Genomic DNA, 20,275 nt, shown 5'->3' with positions numbered 1-20,275 from the left:
CCTAAAATTGCAGTTGTGTAGGAAATTATCCGGTTCACTTCTTAAGGTGATTACAACATACTTTTATTTCTTTTGCGAACTGCTATAAATGTATAGTAAATTGAGTTTTCTACCCAAATGGTCTGATCCCTTTAGAAATTCTGCAGTGGCCGTTTTATTCCCCTTGCCTTGGGTTCATTATGGTTACTGGAGGAAGTCCCTCTGTAGGGTAATAAAAGGATTTTGTAGCCAGGTTAACTGGTCTGTAGCATCCTTGTTTGTAGTTCATTTTAGTGATCATATTCTCTTAGCTTCCAAGGTGATTCTTTTGGAAGTTTTTACACAATTAAAGTAGAAGCCTCATGTTTTAAATATAAATGTGGCGAAAGCTGTAACTGTCCTTGAACTCTGTGTAGTTTTCCAGTGTTATCTGTGATATGTGAAAGTAGTAGGTTATCTGGAATAGAAGTAGTAGGACTTGGAGAGTTGGAATGCATGTATGTGTATTTGAGTGGTTATTTAGCATCCTGCCCTTGACCATGGTCCCAGGTCAAGGGGTGGGCAAAAGCAGGTTTCCAGTTGTGCATGTGGAAAAATATATGCAAGTAGCGATGAGTAAAATAGCTTTATTAACTTAAAAGAATGTCACGGGGCATAGTGAACTTAGGTACAATCTTGTAAGTGTTCAAATTACCACCTTCATTACAAAATAATAATAATAAATAAATAATATAAATAAATAATACAGTGATTAACAAGTAAATAGGAATACAAAAATAAACTGTGTGTTTCATTCACTCACAGCTGTAAATCTACCCTTTGCCCACCCCGTGTGCATGTGCGTGTCGGTATACTTTTAGGATCCTCCTGCCATATCTAACAGCCTCACTTTTCTAATCAAATCAGTTTTTGAGCCATCGAGGGTAGACTGTATGTCAGCTATGAAACCAGGTTGAATGATGCAAAGAAATCCTATCACACTCCACTTTTGGTATGTTATTCTGTTTTAATTTAACTTCCTATAGTTTATTCTCCCTCATCTACCCCTTATTCCTATCCTCATTTTTCCTTTTTCCTTTCCTTTTCCCTTTTTAGTACTGGTTATGATTACTAAAATTAACCGAGGTATTTCTGGCATAAAAATGCCTCTATAAGTCAGCATTCTTCATTTATTTTCATGGATATATTTAAAAAAGAAAAAAAATTCTATCAAGTACAATTAAAAAGCACAATACTAAAAATACACATGCACGAAGAAGGAAGATCTCCCAAAATTTATTTTTGGCAAACTAGGAGATAACATATCTTTAGATTTCAAAATACACATAAAAGCTAAGAAACAGCAGCTGGGGCTGAGCAGATGCCAAGTAGCAGGGAGTGAAAAGTGTGAAGTGTGGATGGAGGGCCCAGTGGGGGGTAGATTTCAGGAAAGCCAGCAGAAAATGCAGCTCTTGAGGGTAAGACAAAGCCCCATCCACGGTGTTTGCAACACTAGGCACAGGAACTGGGGAGTGGGGCTGCTAGGTGTCATGTGGACCCCCTTCAATTCAGAGAGGTGTAATAAGTGCACAGAAAGCCACGTGGATGGCACTTTCCCCGGAGTTAGTTTACCTTGATGGCAGCTAAACTGGTACAGCATTCTCTCTGCTCCTCACACTACCGAGAGCTAGTCAAGAAAATCCAAATCTCTCAGCAACGAGTAATGAAGAAGGAATGAAGAAGGAATGAAGAAGGAATGAAGAAGGAATGAAGAAGGAATGAAGGAATGAAGGAGGAATGCACACAGCACCAAAGACAAGAAGAAGAATGCGGAGCAGTGCAAATGAACAAAAATTGTTACTAGAATAATGAGGCCTCAGGGCACATGAAAATTGTCATCAAATATTTTACCATAAATTGCAAAAGATAAGCCAGTAACTCTTTGAAGGGAGACCACAAAAAAAAAATACAGCACCTAACGCAAAAAAATGGTTGGTCCAAGAAAGAGATGCAGTGTGATTGTAGGTTCAAAAAAAGTACAAAAACTATCCCAGAAATGAAGTAAAATTGGAGGAACACAGGAAATGCTAGACACTGCAGAAAACTCAACAAGAAACATAGGAGATAGAAATAATAAAACTGATTTAAAAACAGCTAAAAATAACTAGATACATAGACCAAGCAGATACCACATCTGCATAATTGAAATCCCTCAAGAAAAAGCAAAGTAGAATAAATATCGAAAGATATAATTCAAGAAAATTATCCTAAAATAAGAGTTATTTTAATATGTTTATGAAAATGTCTTAAAAATTGACCCAAGAAGGTTAACACCAAGACTTACGTTATTAAAATTATTAGACTTGAAAAATAAAAGAATGATTCTTTGATCAGGCAAACAAAAAAATCACATCACTTTTGGGAAAAATATCAGCATGACTTTAATCCTCTCTATAGTAATATTCAACAGAACAGCATTTTAAATATTTTCAAGGAAAATATGAACTAAGAATTTTAAATTCAGGTTAATTGTTTAAACTGTGTGAAAGCTAAAGACAGATTTGACGTGTAAAAATTGGGGGACATTGTTCCCATGAGTCCTTTTTGAAGAACCTATTATCATTAATTGCAGCTGGCCAATCGATGACTGGGAATGTTACTTTAGAATACATTTACACTTTAGAGAGGGAGGAAATTTGAGGATTGGGACAACAGAACAGGCAGGAAAGGATGTAAACCTTACGTGCTCTCATGACATAGAAATGAAACAACTGTAACTGGGAGTGGGGGGGAAGAAGGTGGGAGGCAGAATAAACTCACCAATGGCTAATCTCAGTAGCTGGGAGTCCACGCACATCAGTTCAAGCAGCCAAATGAACTCATAGAAGTACAAGCGTATTTAACAATAAACTCAAAGAGAGATGAAGTTATTGAGTAATGTGGGTGGGAGAGGAGAGGAAATTGCCGTTTTAAATATTGCTCATATGGAGTTACTGTGAACTGCAAACAAATAGAAGAGTATTGTGATCAGGTGAATAATCATTAGAACAATATTACCCACAAAAAGGAAGGGAAATAAAGCAAACTGTATTTGGTTTGTTAACATTTTAAAAATGTAACTATCAAAACAGAAAGCATACCATAATTGAAGAAAATACAAACAAACTTATCAATAACATCAATACGTGTAAATGCTTTGACTCATCTAATAAAAGTAATTCAGGTTTGGGTCACAGAACTTACAGGAGATAACTTAAGATAAAGTAATTACAAATAGTGAAAATAAGAGTATGAGGAAAGGTATGTAGGCAGATATAAATAATGGAAAGGAGGGCTTCTATTTTTATATAAAAATGGAAATTAAGGAATTAAGGCCAGGAAGAATTCAATGAAATGAAGAAATTTTTATTGCTGGAGAATACAATTCAAAATGAAGATAAAATAGTTATAAATATAAATGTATTGAATATCAGTATATCCATATACTCACAAAAAAACTGAAAAAAGAAACAATTTAATAGCTAGAAATTTTAATTTACCTTTGGGTTATGAGAGATCAAGTGAATAAAATATAAAACAGAATATAGAAATTCTAATAAGATATAGTTAATAAGGAAGATATGAAGTAAATTTAGAATCCTCTATTCTAAAATGGACTGTACTTTTTTTCAAGAGTCTGTTAAATATCTTAAGAAGTTTTATCTTTTGTTATGTATAAAACTGTAACAATTTTTTTAAATAGACATGATTTAATAATACTAGAAGTTGGAGAGCAGCAAGCTTTTTGCTCTCTCATTTTTAAGTAATAATATTTCAGAATATTTAGAAAGCAGTGATGATGAAAGCACTCCTCACATGCACATACTATGCCAAAACAGGCTCAGCTGAAAACTCATGAATATATAAAAATAAGTGAACCATTTACTTAAACATTAAAAAAAGAACCATAAAGTAAATGACAGAAGCAAAAGGATTAACAGATAAATGCAGGGATTCAGTTAGCAAAGCTACAGAGTGGAAAATTAATCCAAAAGTACCTTATCTGCTTAATTTTTTATAAAAAGTCACACAAAGAAAAAAACCAAAAAACCCTGCCTGGGTGGTTCAGGTGGTTGGAGTGTCATTCTCTACACCAGAAGTCTGTGGGTCTGATCTCTGGTCAGGGCACATACCTAGGTTGCAGGTTCCATCCCCAGTGGGGGCACATGCGGAAGGCAACCAATCACTGTTTCTCTCTTTCTCTCTCTACACCCTCTCTCACCCTTCCTCTTTCTCGAAAATTAAAAAAAAACCCTCAGCCGAGGGTAAAAAACATAAATTTACAATATAATAATTAACATAATAATCAATAATCACAGACATGGAGGAAATTAAATAGAAAGATGTATTTTATTAACATGGCAATTAAAAATAAAACTTGGATAAAATGGAAATTATTTTAGGAAAATACAATTTACCAACTGTAATTTACATGGTTTTGTGTGTGTGTGTATGTCAAAGAGCTAAACTGCAAAGTAGTACCAGGTTTAAATACTCTCAGAAGAACAACCTAACACACTCTTAAAGAACAGAAAATTCCAATGTATTTTAAGCTATACCAAAGCATACAATATTAAGAAAACCATCCAAATTCTCTCATGTAGCAATAAAACATTAATACAGAAGTCTGAAAAAGATTTCACCAAAAATAAGACGATAGACCATTGTACTTATTAACATTGATTTAAAAAAATCCAAAATAAAAATTAGCAGACAGAACTTAACAGCACACTAAAAGAATTATTTATCATCATCAAATAGGATTTATTCTAGAATGCAAGACCTTCCTTTTCTTAATTCAGTATTAAAAAATCTAGTGAGCTGATCAAGTGGCTCGGTTGGTCAGAGCATCATCCCATCCATCAAAACCTTGTGGGTTTGATTCCCAGTCAGTGTACATACCTTGGCTGCGTGTTCCATCCCCAGTTGGGGTGTGTACGGGAGGCAACGGATCAATGTTTTTCTCTCACATCAATGTTTCTCTTTCTCTGTCTCCCTTCCTATCTCTCTAAAATCAATAAACATATCCTTGGGTGAGGATTAAAAAAATCTGTTTATATAATTTATCATATTAATTATGGTAATCTAAGGAAAAAATGTTCACAGTCACCTCTGTGGATCTTGAAATCTAACATAACTCTGACTCAAATAAAATTATCTAACTGGGGAGAGGTTGTTGCTTTTACATGACAAATAACATTTTGGTTTTGAAGGAGGACAACAAAATTAAACAATCTTTAATGAAATTCCTATAGAAAACTCAGTCACAGGACAAATACTGTTTCCTTTCTCATGTCATTGAGGATAAAGAAAGCCTGACAGTCTTTGGAGAATAAGCAGTAGTTTTGCTGGAAGTTGCCAGTACTCGGAAAGAGCATCCATTTACACATTCAAACCAGTAGTTCCTATTGCACATATTGACGGTATATGCCACCTAGCACCCTGAATATGCGGTACCTCAACAAATAAATTACAGAAATCCATGTGTCACGAAATGATTTTCATTTCAACTAACATCCTTTAAAAAATCACACTGTTACAAGTTTTAATAAATACAGCAGAAACAGCTGGCACTTTACAAAATACTGAATTTAGGTATTTAGTTTATTCTACAAACAATCTCCTTTTCATTTGCTTTCTCTTTTGGGCACATTTGCTCAAGTATTTGCTCTATGGAGTGAACTCTTCCATAGATATCATGTAAAAACTATATTAATATTTGCCTCATTACAAAAGTGGCTGGAAGAACTGTGTCACATAATTCACTAAAAAGTAACTCAGGATGCTGAGCAGAGGGGTGTATAAGGGGACTAAATGATAATACAAAAAAATATAATAAAGCTTAAATTTTAAAAAGTAACATAGAAAAATACTCTGTTTTATAAAATAGAAGCTGAAGAAAACCAAAGAAATACCACTTTATATAGAACTCCTACTAGAAATTTTATAAATGTATGTGCAGAAAACATATTATATCTGCCTCACCAGTAGACTTTCAGCAAGTCTGCTTGGGATAAGGCTATCACTATAGATAAACATCGACAAAAGAATTGTGTCCAGTGGTTTAAAAATTTTTTTTTGAAAAATAATCATAATTTCAAATTCCATTATAATTTGGCAATTACACAATTTAAAAAGGAAGAAAGGGAACTTCTGGTCAGATGGCGGCATAGGCAGACATGGGTTGCCTCTTTGCACAGACACATCAAAATTATAACTAGAATATTGAATAATCATTACTTAGAACTATGAGAAACTGAGTTGAATGGAAGTCTGACAACTACGGAATTAAAGAAACCTCACCCAACCAGACTGGTAGGAGGGATGCAGATGCGAAACGGGCTGGTCCCACAGCCACATGTGGTGGATAAAAATTCAAGAGGGATATCTTGGAAGCAAGGAGTCCTAGCCTCATACAGGCCCCCCAGTCCAGGGTTCCAGTGCCAGAAAGATAAGTCCCCACAACTTCCAGCTACAAAAACCAGCAGAGATTGAGTCAGTGGAAGAAACTGATGGAGCTGCAGCAGTTCCTCTTAAAGAACCCCCACACAGACTATTCTACTCAGACTCACTCCCTCTGAGCTCTAGCAGTGGGAGAGCAGTTTGAAAGGCACCAGTGGCATACAGGGAGAAACTGAAGTGTNAATCATAATTTCAAATTCCATTATAATTTGGCAATTACACAATTTAAAAAGGAAGAAAGGGAACTTCTGGTCAGATGGCAGCATAGGCAGACATGGGTTGCCTCTTTGCACAGACACATCAAAATTATAACTAGAATATTGAATAATCATTACTTAGAACTGTGAGAAACTGAGTTGAATGGAAGTCTGACAACTACGGAATTAAAGAAACCTCGCCCAACCAGACTGGTAGGAGGGATGCAGATGCGAAACGGGCTGGTCCCACAGCCACATGTGGTGGATAAAAATTCAAGAGGGATATCTTAGAAGCAAGGAGTCCTAGCCTCATACAGGCCCCCCAGTCCAGGGTTCCAGTGCCAGAAAGATAAGTCCCCACAACTTCCAGCTACAAAAACCAGCAGAGATTGAGTCAGTGGAAGAAACTGATGGAGCCGCAGCAGTTCCTCTTAAAGAACCCCCACACAGACTATTCTACTCAGACTCACTCCCTCTGAGCTCTAGCAGTGGGAGAGCAGTTTGAAAGGCACCAGTGGCATACAGGGAGAAACTGAAGTGTCTGGCATCAAGGTGAGGAGAGGCCATTGTCCCTTTTCTGAACCCTCCACCAACAGAGCCAATGAGCTGACAAACTGGTAACATATCTGAGACTCCATCAACCTGGCTAACATTGTTTGACATGTCTTGGAGATGCCCAGAGACTTGCCCCATCCAACTTACAGGCCCACCCAAGATGCTTTTTCATATGCATGGCTAGTCCTGATTATGCTGCACAACTTCCTAAATCTTCTAAAACAAGGAATAGCTGGCCTCATTGAGCCCCAGGCTCAGCACAACCAGCCACTAGCCTAGATTCACAGCTTGGCGTTGCCTGGGAATCTGCAAGCCCAGTGTAGATAGCAGCCATCTCAGATTCCTTTATAGCTCAGGCAGGGTGGTGCCAGGCAAAACACAGGTGGGGGCTGATCTTGTCCTGCAATGCCCAGGACACCCCAGAGCCAGTGCACCTGCGGACCACTACAGACCACTTTGGAGCTGTATAGCCCTTGCACAACTGATCATCCATGGAGGGCAGAGGTTGGTGGTCAGTGGTCACAGCCAGTCCTTGCAGCTGACTGGCCTGGTAAATCCCTTTCATTGATCTGCCAACAGCAATAAAGGCTCAACTAGAAGAGGAGGCTGTACTCGTCCCACCCAAAGGGAGAACCTCAAGAACCCAGCTTGGGTGATAGGGGAGGCTGTGCCACTGAACTCTACGAGACACCTACTACATTAGACCACGCTACAAAGGCACAGAATCAAAGCATCTGTACCTAATACATAGCAATAAACACAGGGAGGCTGCCAAAATGAGGAGACAAAGAAGAATGCCCAGATGAAAGAACAGATTAAAACTCCAGAAAAAAGAGCTAAACGAAATAGAGATAAGCAATCTACCAGATACAGAGTTCAACACACTGGTTAGAAGGATGCTCAAGGAATTTAGGGAGGACCTCAGCACCATAAAAAAAGATCCCGTAGAAACAAGGGATACGCTAATTGAAATAAAGAACAATTTACAGGGAAACAACAGTAAAGTGGATGAAGATGAGTATCAAATCAAAGATATGGAACATAAGGAAGCAAAAAACAACTAATCAGAGCAAGAAGAAGAAGAAAGAATCCCCCCCAAAAATGAGGATAGTAAAGCAGCTTCTGGGATAACTTCAAGAGGTCTAACATTTGCATCATATGGGTGCCAGAAGGAGAATAGAAAGAACATGAAATTGGAAATCTATTTGAAAGAATAATAAAAGAAAAACCCCCTAATTTGGTGAAGAACATAGACATGCAAGTCCAGGAAGCACAGAGAGTCCCAAACAAGATGGATGCAAAAAGGCCCACTCCAAAACACATCATAATTAAAATGCCGAAGGTTAAAGACAAAAAGAGAATCTTAAGCAGCAAGAGAAAAGAAGTTACCTACAGGGGAGTTCCATAAGACTGATTGTCAATGAATTTCTCAAAAGAAACCTTGGAGGCTAGAAGGGATTGGCAAGGAATATTCCAAGTCATGAAAAGCAGACCTATAGCCAAGATTACTCTACCCAGCAAAGATGTAATTTAGAATCTAAGGGTAGATAAAGAGCTTCCCAGATAAAAAAACTAAAGGACTTCATTACCACCAAACCATTATTACATGAAATGTTAAAGGGACTTATTTAAGAAAAAGAAAATCAAATTATGAACAATAAAATGGCAAAAATACGATCTATTAACGATTGAATCTAAAAAACAAACTAAGCAAACAAGAACAGAGACAGAATTATGGATACGGAGATTGTTTTGATGTTTGCCTGATGGAAGGGGATTGTGGGAGAATGGGTGGAGAGGTGAGGAGATTTAGAAGTACAAATAGGTAGTTGCAGAATAGCCATGGGGATGTCAAGTACAGTGTAGGAAATGGAGTAGCCAGAGAACTTATACACATGACCCACGGACATGAACAGTGGTGGGGCGATTGCCTGAGGGAGTGTGGGGTGCTGGGTTGAGGAGAGGAAAAGGAGAAAAATCAGGACAACTGTAATAGCATAATTAATAAAATATAATTAAAAAATAAAAATAAATGAATTAAAAGGATGGTAAAAAATGAAAAGGAAGAAAAATGCCTTTTTTTAAGCCTCCTTTGGAAATTAAGAATAGCCACCAGTCCCCAGGTGCGAAATCATTGTCTCAATGATAACACTTGTTCACAATTCAAAAAAGAAGTATTTAGACCTTTCTGGAAAACTACCGCATAATGAAAAAAAACACCCCAAAACAGAAAGACTAGAAACAACCTCTCATAGCATTCTTTGGTGTACAAAGTCAGCAGAAAATGATTATCCGTAATGTTGTCAGTTTTCTCATTAAACAAAAGGCCAGACCTAGGCCTGATATACAAATGTATTTATCATTATTTTTATTGTATTGTTTTCCACTACCATTTAACCCCCTTATCCCCTCTTCCACTCCCACCCACCCCTTCTCCCCTGCAATCACCACACTGTTGTCCGGGTCCATGAGCACTTTTTCTTTTTTGCTTGATTCCTCTATCCCTTAACTATCCCCTCCCCCAGAGCTGCCAGCCTGCTCTCTATCTGTGACCTTTCTGAATTGATCTTAATGATAAATAAATTCTTGTTTCAGGCCCAGATCCAGCCTCTCACTTAATGAAAAACAAACAGACATTCCCACTGAAGCCTGGAACAGACAGGGATGTTTATAACTGCTCTTTTACATTGTGCTAAGTTTCATATTGTGTTAGCAAATAGACACAAGAAAGGAAATAAAGGCACAAAAATTAGAAAGAAGCAGATAAAGCTATGTCTATGAGAAGATTTATTGATTCCCTACTATATTCTACAGAGTGGTGAAAAAATATACTAAAAGTCCTTTTTGTTTTTAGGGCTAACATTCTAGTAATAGACTATTATATGGCTACATACCAGGAAAATTAATGATGAACAATATGAAATGTTAGCATAAAGTTAGTAGCCATATATACATGCAGACAATAAGCATTAGAAAATATAAGAAAATTCCTTATATACAATAGAAACCAAAAAAGATAACATTCCCAGGAAGAAATGTAACACAGATATGTAAGGTATGTGAGGAAATTTCAAACACTATTAAAGGATACAAAAACCAAGTTGAATAAAGATATCAATTCACTCTATGTTAAATTAAGAACTTGGTACAATATTATTAAAAATACCAACAGACTTTCTTGTTTGACCATTTATTCGTATTTTGAAACTGGCAAGCTAGTGCTCACTTCAGCAGCACATATACTAAAATTGAAACTAGGCAAAACAATTCTAAAGTTCATTTAGAAAAATAAACAAGGATTTGTGAGTAACCTCACTGCAGGTACCTGCACAAACATAATAGAACAATGGAAGAATAGATCCAGCTTCTCATGGGAAAAAAGATGAATAAGGGTTTTAGGTAGCCATTTGGAAAGAAAATTAGATTCCTATCTCCCTCTGCATACCGGATGCATTCCAAGTGCACTAAAGATTGAGTGCAAAAAGCAAAACTATAAATGTATTGGAATCAAAATTGTAAATGTGGGAGAATGTCTTGGACATTTGACATAAGGAAGTCTTTTCTAATTATGACCTCAGATTCAGAAGCTATGACAGAAACAATAAATTCAAATGTTTTTTTTTCATGTAATAAATGTGTTTATTCTCAAAAAAAAAAAAAAGAAACATACCTGAAAGGATGTTTAAAATATATTAATTGTGTCATGGAAGGTAAAAGATGACCAAGAATTTCTTGACACCCCTCTTATTTATTTATTTATTTAATATATTTTATAGATTATGCTTTATAGTTATCCCATGTTTTTCTCCTCTCTATTTGCCTCCACCCTGTACCACCCCTCCCACCATCATTCCCCACCCTTAGTTCGTGTCCATGAGTCATACATACAAGTTCTTTGGCTTCTCCATTTCCTACATTATTCTTAACCTCCCCCTGTCTATTTTGTACCCAGCATTTATGCTTCTTATTCCCTGTACCTTTTGCCTTATTCTCTCTCCTCCCCCATCCAAGCTGATAACCCTCCATGTGATCTCCATTTCTGTGATTCTGTTCCTATTCTAGTTGTTTGCTTAGTTGGTTGTTTTGTGTGTGTGTTTAGGTTCAGTTGTTGATAGTGGTGAGTTTGTTGTCATTTTACTGTTGACATTTTTGATCATCTTCTTTTTCTTAGATAAGTCCCTTTAACATTTCATATAATAAGGGCTTGGTGATGATGAACTCCTTTAAGTTGACCTTATCTGAGAAGCACTTTATCTGCCCTTCCATTCTAAATGATAGCTTTGCTGGAGAGAGTTATCGTGGCTATAAATCCTTGCTTTTCATGACTTTAAATACTTCTTTCCAGCCCCTTCCGGCCTGTAAGTTTTCTTTTGAGAAATAAGCTGACAGTCTTATAGGAACTTCTTTGTAGGTAACTCTCTTTTTCCCTTATTACTTTTAACATTCTGTCATGTTTTTTGAGGTTTTACTATTTCTTTTTAGACAGAGGGGAAGGGAGGGAAAAAGATAGGGAAACATCAATATGTGGTTGCCTTTTGCACACCTCCTCCAAGGGACCTGGCCTGCAACCCAGGCATGTGCCCTGATTGAAAATCAAACAGATGACCCTTTGGTTTGCAGGCTGGCACTCAATCCTTTGAACCACACCAGCCTGGGCTCTCTCCTTATCTTTAATCTTGGGTAATGTAATTATGATGTACGTTGGTGTGTGCCTCCTTGGTTCCAACTTCTTTGGGACTCTCTGAACTTGGTGATGATGAGCTCCCTTAACTTGATCTTATCTGGGAAGCACTTTATCTGCCCATCCATTCTAAATGAAGGCCACTTTGTGTAGCCTTCACTTCTTTCTCTATTTTGTGAACATACTCAACCATTTCTGAGAGCATCCTGATAACCAATGTTTTGAATTCTGCTTCTGATAGGTTGGCTGTCTCTTCATTGCTTAGTTCTATTTTTGGAGCTTTGATCTCTTCTTCCCTTTGGGTCATATTTCCTTATCTTGGCACACCTATTATGTAGTAAGTGGCAGAGCCTTAGATATTAGCCAGGGCAGGCCACCCACGTCACTGCCTTTGGTGCTATCTGGGGGGGAGGGGTATGAGAGGGAACAATGCCACTTGTTCAGCTCTCTGCCTTTCAGTCACTTTTCCCGCTACTCACCAGCAAATTGGGCCCTTCTGGCACTCACTCCCAGGTAGGTGGGGTTTGTGTACACTAGGACCCTGTGGGTCTCTCCAATGAACTATCCTGTGAGGCTGGGAGTTTCTTCCGCAGCTGCCATCCCTGCTGGTTTTTACAGTCAGAGATTTTGAGGCTTTATTTCCCTGCACTGAACCCTGGGTTGTCTCTGCAGACAACCCTGCAGTTGTCTCTCTCCCCAGTTGTTCCTCCCAGTTTATCTGCACACAATGTGGGGCCACAGCCCCCTCCCCAGTCCTCTACCTGCCATCTTGCCAGGAGTCCTCTCTGCCTTGGCTACCTGTCTCTGCCCCTCCTACCTGTCTGGATGAATGTTTCTTCTTTAACTCCTTGGTTGTGGGACTTCCATACAGTTTGATTTTCTGGCTGTTCTGATTATTTTTTGTTTTTAAATTTGTTGTTGTCCTTCTTTTGGTTGTGCAAGGAGGCAAAGTATATCTACCTGTACCACCATCTTGGTCAGAAGTTACCAAATATGTTTTTTTTTAAAAAACTTCTCCAAGAAAAAAAACAAAAAACCACCTTAAGTTAAATATAAAACACAGATGGCACATTGGTACAAAGTATGCAGCCGGTGGTACATACAAAGGTTTAATTGAAGAAATTAAAGAATAATTAAAGAAACCCTACACGCCAATAAGAAAATACCTATAGATCAAGAAAAAAATGGACAGTAGATTGAAAAGACTTCATAAAAATGAAATACGAATGCTTTTTAAAACACATAAAAATGTGTTTCTCATAAGAAGAGGAATCAAACTTAAAATTATACAGAGATACTACTTTTATATATTAGATGGATAAAATTGAAGTGTGATAATATACTCTGTTGGGACTTTGGGAAATGAACACTCTTGCTTGTGTGAGAGTGTTAGTTGCTGAAATTATTAATAAGGATGATCTTTTAATATCTACATTGCAAATATCTACATTAAATATCTACTTTTAATATCTACACTAAAATACATTGCAAATGCACAGACCCTTTGATCTGCAGTGTTAACTTCCAGGCATTGATATCCATGTATAAAATGACCTGTATGAAATGACCCATGGCATGGTTATTTATTGCAGCATTGTTTATACTAGCGGAAGTCTGGAAGGTGACTCAATGTCCATTCATAGGGGGGTGGATAAGTAAATTACGGCATATTCTTATAGTTTTACAAAAGAAGGAGGGCATTCTTCACAGTTCGGTGATGGAAATATTCCAAGACACATTGTAAAGTGAAAAACCCAAAGTTCAAGAATGATGTTTGTGGTATGCAACCATCTATGTGACATGGGAGGTTATAAGAATACATATTCAAATCTGCTTACAGTAGCACAAAATAACTCTGGAAAGAATCTGATTTAATAACTGGTTACCTGGTAAGGAGGAGAAAGTAGGAACTGAGAGAGTAGGAACAAATTAGCAAGGGGCAATGTTGGATAATTTTCAATTTGTGAACCATGTGAATGTTTCCTCTGGCCAATACACTTAGAAAGTAAATTGAAATGAAAAATGAATTCCTCTAGGAAACAGGTATGTTGTACACTGTAAATTTTCTCTCTCCCATTGAGAGACATGAAAGGAGAGTGTAGATGGTGTCATGACTACTACTAAAAATACTTCGAAGGACATGCCTTACTGAAAGTTGGCAAATAACTTTTGCAGACACAAGCTCAGCACATTTTATGACCCTAGGCATAACATGAAGGCCATTGGCTATGTTTCCTCTGGATCTGACACCTTGAATTGATTGAGATGCTTTAAAAGGTGTCATGTGAACATTCTACCTTTATAACTTGAAAGCTGAAAGCTGGTCGGCCTGCCTTCCCCATTTTGGATTATTTCCTCTCATCATTAACATCTCTTTAATATAAAAACAAAGGTCAAATAGATAAAGAATAGAACTGACTTGGTTTAGTTGTGTTTTGTGACAGTTCACTTCACATAATTTTTAGCAGGGTGTCCTTTAAGATATTGAAGACAGAGGGGAACTAACATTTGCTGAATTTTACATGCATTTTAAACATTTGGTCCTCACCACTGTCCCATCTAGGTGGGTAATAACCTTTATTTTAAATAGACGAGAAAACCAAGGCTAAGGGGGTAGCTCCCTAGACCGAGAAATTAAACCTGTGTCTGTCGTCTCCTAATGTCACAGAAATGTGTGAGAGATGGAACAATTATCATCACATGGCAAGCATAAATTGTGCCTCTTTCCACTCTACCAAGTTTATGTCTTCAAGTAGTGCAGAGTCCTTGTAAAAGGTTTGATGGGGATCTGGTCACAACCGATGACCAGGAAAAGGAATAGCAGAGGAAAGTGTGAAGAACAGAGGGAGAGTGGAGAGAGAAAAGGAAGAAAGAGAAAACATATTTTGTAGTGGAATTGGTACTTTAGGCTAAGGTGATGGATTTGGGGGTTATTTCAAGCCTTTTGTTATACTGATATGTGATAGTTAGATAGAGTGGTTTTTTTTCTCCCTGAGAAAGTAAAATATGGAAATGATGTCTCTGCAAATTCAGCTAAGGTGGCCTTTACCTCTGTGTTGCAGAAAACTTTGTAGATAAACTTCGTTTTGAAACTCCTTTCCCCAAAGCCTAATGGAGCCGACTCAGTCATTTGGCTGTCCCATTGGATTGCTGTTGCTGATAAGAAGTGCAAGCATTAGAACAAGATTCATATTTTTCACTGTTGTTTCACAATGAATAACTTTTCTTGCCTAACTGGTTATTTACATTCACGTGGCTAACAGAAGGCCTACATCCTCAGTGGTAAATGTGGAAATCTCAGTGCAGATAGTAAATATAGGAGAAGAAAATCTCGAGGGCATGTCTGTTTATGGTGAAGATGAAAATGATTTTCCTCGTACCTTGTTTCATAGCATCCTGATGAGAAGAGATTGGAGGGCCTGTCCAAACAGCTGGACTGGGATGTTCGCAGCATTCAACGCTGGTTTCGACAAAGGCGCAACCAGGAGAAGCCAAGCACACTGAAGAGGTTCTGTGAGAGCATGTAAGTTGCTGTGTTTCTTTTTGAAAGGAAAATCTGTGTAGTAACTCACACCATCCTTGAGGTAAAAAATAAAAACTTTGTACAGTTCCAACAGTCTTCAAAAAGCATGCTGTATGGTGGAAAAATAATTCACAGCAAACTGGGGGAAATAGTTGGTAGAAATTTGTGATTTCCACCTTGGATACAGAAAATGAAGTTGGCTTCTTCGTGGAGTTCCTACAGAGTAGGCATATTACAGGGGCTCCATTGGTATTTTCAATCAACCACCTTTGAAAGGTAGCGTTAAAAAAGCCGTTATGTTTATCATTGGAATTTGAATAGAGCAGACTTGGTCGTGATGTTCTTCCCCCTGATAAATGCCGAAAGACTAGGATATATTATTAGAGGGTCATGGGGATGGCTTATATTCCTGGAAATTTAAGAAATTGCTGTATCATATTCCTGGGTGAGTTTAATAAAGCATTGCTTGAAGATGGGGGATGGAATGAAAAGCTCTTCTATTTCTGAAATGTGAACTTTATGGTATGTAAATTATATAGCAAGGACGCTGTTAAAAATCCTAAAAGACCCACAGAGAACTCTTCTAGCACAGTGATATTTGAAGTAGTGACACCAGTACACTTATCAATAGGAAAGTTAGAGAGGAATATCGGAACATTGATCACGTCCCCAACAAAGGCAAGATTCTGCCTCTTCGCTCTGTTTGGTTTTCGTCCTCTGGGACACAACTGTGCCTTTGTTCTTTCCTGTGGAAGCTGTTTCCTGACACCTGGTCACTTAACAATAATGCTGTCAGTGTGGCTCCCTCTGTTGTGGTTAAAACAACATTTTCAGGTTTAGCTTTCAATTATGCCCAAAACATATTTTAGCAACTGCAATCTAAAGCTTAGAGGTAAATCCACTCTTAAAAAAGAATGAGTGAGAGGCAGAAAGATATCGTAACTCCTAGGGCTGGATAAATGTGAGGAGCATAAATAGGGTCTTCCGGAGGTCAGCCTATTTATAAATGTGGGAAAACAACCTGGTGGATACAAACTGCAAAGCCCTTCCTATCACTGAAGTTAGTGGCAGTTTATGGAGGAAGGATTTATGCATCTGGGCTCCTTCTCTGAAGCTGGAATTGCTTCCTGCCTGGTCTTGCAACACACACAAAGGGCCTGGCCTCCATCCTTGACCTGCATGCAGGACCAAGCAAGGGTGAAGTGGGGTCTCAATATATAATCACATACTGAAACTCATGGGCCATCTGCTCCAACTCTAACTAACCTCCTTGCTAACTCAGTGCTAGCCCTTTCTCTACTATGCTTGGTCTACACCAGTATGTGTAGGAATCGGTCATCTGGGTCTTGTTAAAGTGCAGATTCTGATTCGGTCATTCTGGGATGGCTGCCGAGACTGTGTTTTTAACCAGTTTCCAGGCCACGCTGCTGGTCCATGGACCGCACTTTGAATGGCAAAGATCAGCACTATACCAAAGACTATGTCTTCTCCCTGAACTCACCTGGTCTTGATCTGCATGCCACAGTCACCAGCATGGTCACACTTACAATTAGTTAGAAATATTTCTAAGTGATTACTAGAGGCATGGCAATATGTCAGGTAAGACATAATATCTGAATATGTGAGGGTCAATAACAGGCATTAAAAAATAACCAGATACATGCTAAATGATTGGTATGCACAGTCAGTACCTGAAGATTAAAGGATACAGGTCAGTCGTGGGGTAGAGCGCACACACGTGGGTGGCTGGGACCTGAACTGCATCATTACCAGTGGCCTTTGGCATCTCTATTGCAGAATGCTGTGTTGATGAACTTGGTTTTGAAACTCTTCTTCCTTGCCCTCCCAGTTGCCACTAGATTCTCCTGCCTTTCTGGTGGCTTTTGTTTGCATCGTTTATTCTGTGTTTTCTCTATGGTCTTTCATGCATCGCTTCTCCAGATTCAGTCTTCACCCTCCTATTTCCCTCATTCTACTTTCCATCTTTTGTGTAGAGCTTTTTTTCTTCTCACCAACTTCTTCCAAAACCATGGGTCCAGTGTAGATATTTCTTCTGAGGCATCTCCAACGGGCAACTCTGATTTGCTTCTACTCCTGACTCTCTTTTGCTCCTATGGTTTGTATGTCTCCATTCTGTTCCAGGCTGGAAATAAACTGAGCAGCCCCTGAGATTTATTAGTTGTCTGTAAATCCACTGTGGTGGCCCCAGTCCTAATGGCTCTCATAGGTCTCATTATTCATCTCATACTCATAGATATTTTGTTTGTTCAAAGAAATTACATTTTCCTAAAACGCTATTATCTTCATGGTCTGCTGCTTTCAAACTTTAAATGATTTTTCTACAAATAGAGGGTCAATATTAGGCTCCTTTGCCTAATAGCTAGAGGCTGACCTTCTTCTGTGAGATATCAGCCACTCAGATGACCCCTTCCTTCTTGAGGGCTGTGTTTCCACTATCTATACCTTCTTCATCCCTGCCTCAGTGTATGCTGTGTTCCCCATGTGGAATACCTACATTCCTCTGCCCTGCCTGTTCACCCCATGTCCGTTCTTCAAATTCCAGGCCCTCGGGGATATGACATGGTCAGGAGTGAGCACTACTTCTTAGATTCCTTAATGTAAGTGCTAGGAATTTAATCCTGAATCACGTGTTTTCTCTTGATGTCATCTTTCCTTAGGTTGTCTATACAGTTTCATGGTAATTATATCATATGTGTTCCTCAAGAGCCCAAGAAAACATCATCTTGTTTTTCTCGAATTTTTCTCAGCCTTTACCACAACATATAGACTCTGCTGAATAAATATTTGTCAAATGACTGGAAGTTAAGATGACATTGTTTTTGAAGGATTTGCTGATGTAAGTTGGCATCCTGCCTTCCACAAATGAAGAGTGTCTAACATCCAATGGCTTAGCCTAAAATTCATCTGGGCAAATTCCTCAACTGTAGAATGCTCCAAGCCTATTTCAAAAGTAGAAATCATGGGGGGAGAATAGGATTGCCAAGGAGCACCTTCAAACAATACCACAAAAAACAAAGCAGAATTGTATTGTCTGTGCACGCACCCATGTATGTCACAGTTACTTGGCCATCAATTTAAAAACTGATCTGGGAAATCTATTCTTAACCAGGGATGCACTTCCTAATAACCTGGTAAGCTTTTCAAAATACGCACCCCCAGGGATGCTGGTCCAAACAAACCCGGAATGTTTGATCAAGTGTGGGGACTCCAGTGTGGTCTGGACAGGCATATCTTGGAAGAAGTATCCTGAATACCTATGCCACACATTCCCGGGTAGGAGGCACTAATCTCTGAGAAGAGATGACTGCTATTAAAGGTACTAAAAAAGCAATACAACAAACGACAAGTTTGGGGCTTATAGATTTAGGGCTCCAATGTAAAGATTTTATAGTTCTACTGTTATGTAAGTTACTATTTTAGAAAATGCAGAATCCCTTCAGGGGAATTGTGTGTCATCTTTCAGCAGTGTAGAATGCAGCAGCATGTGTGCCAGACAGTGCTTGTAACCATCTGTTGGCGTGTCCAACTCGGACATGCCCATTTAACGCGGAAGGACAGAGTAGAAGTTGTTCAGCAAGTAATGTGTTGAAACATTGGCGTGATACATTTTTTCATTCACGCTGATGTCAGTCATTTACAGCTGTGTTCGTTTTGATGACTGTTTCTTCCAGAAACATTTCAATCTTTACTGAAAACTGAAATAGAAATTTTCACAAGGAAGTAAAGAATTTATAAAAATGAGATGTCGTGTGAGATGTTTTAGGAGAAACTGGCTCTGAAAGGCAGTCCTTGAGTTGGGGGATCATGCTTTGAGGCTGCCGATGCTTTGCCTTCCTCCTCTAACCGTTGCATCAGGATGACACAGAAATGAATATCTGTAATAGAAATATCTGCAGGAGGACACAGGAAGAGGAGAGACAAGTTTTCAGAGTAAATGGCCTTCCTCTCGCTCGTGCCTTACCTATGCTCGTTACTTTTGAGTACTGTGCAGTACGTTTGATAGCACACATCTGTGAGTTAATGTTATATATGACTTTCACTTAAGCGGCCTCCAATTGCCTGGACAGATATATCTCCTGAACGATAACCTGGAAATACAGGAGAAGGAATGTTCACGCTTCGAAGATTAGTAGTAGTTTATTAGGGTTGAAGTTGGCTCCACGTGGAGCCTGGCTTTAGGACCAGGGCCCAAGATTGTCTTTTGTTTAGGAATGGCTCTTAGAGTTGATGCTGATTTAAGTTATCCCCAAATGCTGCTGAATTTGGATGTTTCTGTTCAGTGGTAGCACAGAGGCCTAAATCTGGGAACCTTTTAAAATTGTGACTTTATTTCTGCAAAGAAGCCCTCTGATCATCTTAATTTGTGATTCCATTGAACTCAGGGTAACTCAGCACAGAGAAATGAGTGGTTTAACTGCTTGCCTTCCTGCCACCAACTCGCCCACTGTTTTTTAATTGGGAGCTGTTTTACTCAGACAAGTCAGCAGTATTCTCTGTGACCTCAGTAAGAAAGTGGAGCCTAATAATTGAGGGTCAAAAAAAGCCAGGGTAGTACAGGAGACAAAAAGCTGAACCTCATATTCCTTTATTTCAGGTCAGTCTTTGATCTGAGGAAATTGTGTGGTGAATATATTCAGTAGGTTTATATAACCCAGCCACCTGTTTGCAAAAAACAAACAACAAGAAAAAACCCCTGAATATTTATAACCGTTTTTAAAATCTTTCATATATTACACACTCTAGCGATGGACAAAATGTGCCAAAGAGAAAATTCCGTTTTGATTGTTTTCGTCACCAGATCATGATGGGAGCATCTTTCACAAAGTTCACTATCAAAGT

The 20,275-nt window shown here is 38.4% G+C and overlaps 1 protein-coding gene across 2 annotated transcripts in view; it reads left to right on the top strand.

The window, feature by feature from the left end:
- Nucleotides 1-20,275, top strand: part of CERS6 (ceramide synthase 6) — a 289,780-nt gene that overhangs the window by 92,314 nt on the left and 177,191 nt on the right. For both annotated transcript variants that reach the window (XM_037044542.1, XM_037044543.1), the window contains exon 3: nt 15,285-15,415. In XM_037044542.1, the coding sequence (XP_036900437.1) occupies nt 15,285-15,415 (131 nt within the window). The remainder of the gene's footprint in view (nt 1-15,284; nt 15,416-20,275) is intronic.

Source organism: Sturnira hondurensis, unplaced genomic scaffold (genome assembly GCF_014824575.4).
Source record: "Sturnira hondurensis isolate 20B ecotype Veracruz unplaced genomic scaffold, ASM1482457v3 Scaffold0004136, whole genome shotgun sequence".
Lineage (NCBI taxonomy): Eukaryota > Metazoa > Chordata > Mammalia > Chiroptera > Phyllostomidae > Sturnira > Sturnira hondurensis.
This window is presented reverse-complemented; position numbering and strand designations above follow the sequence as displayed.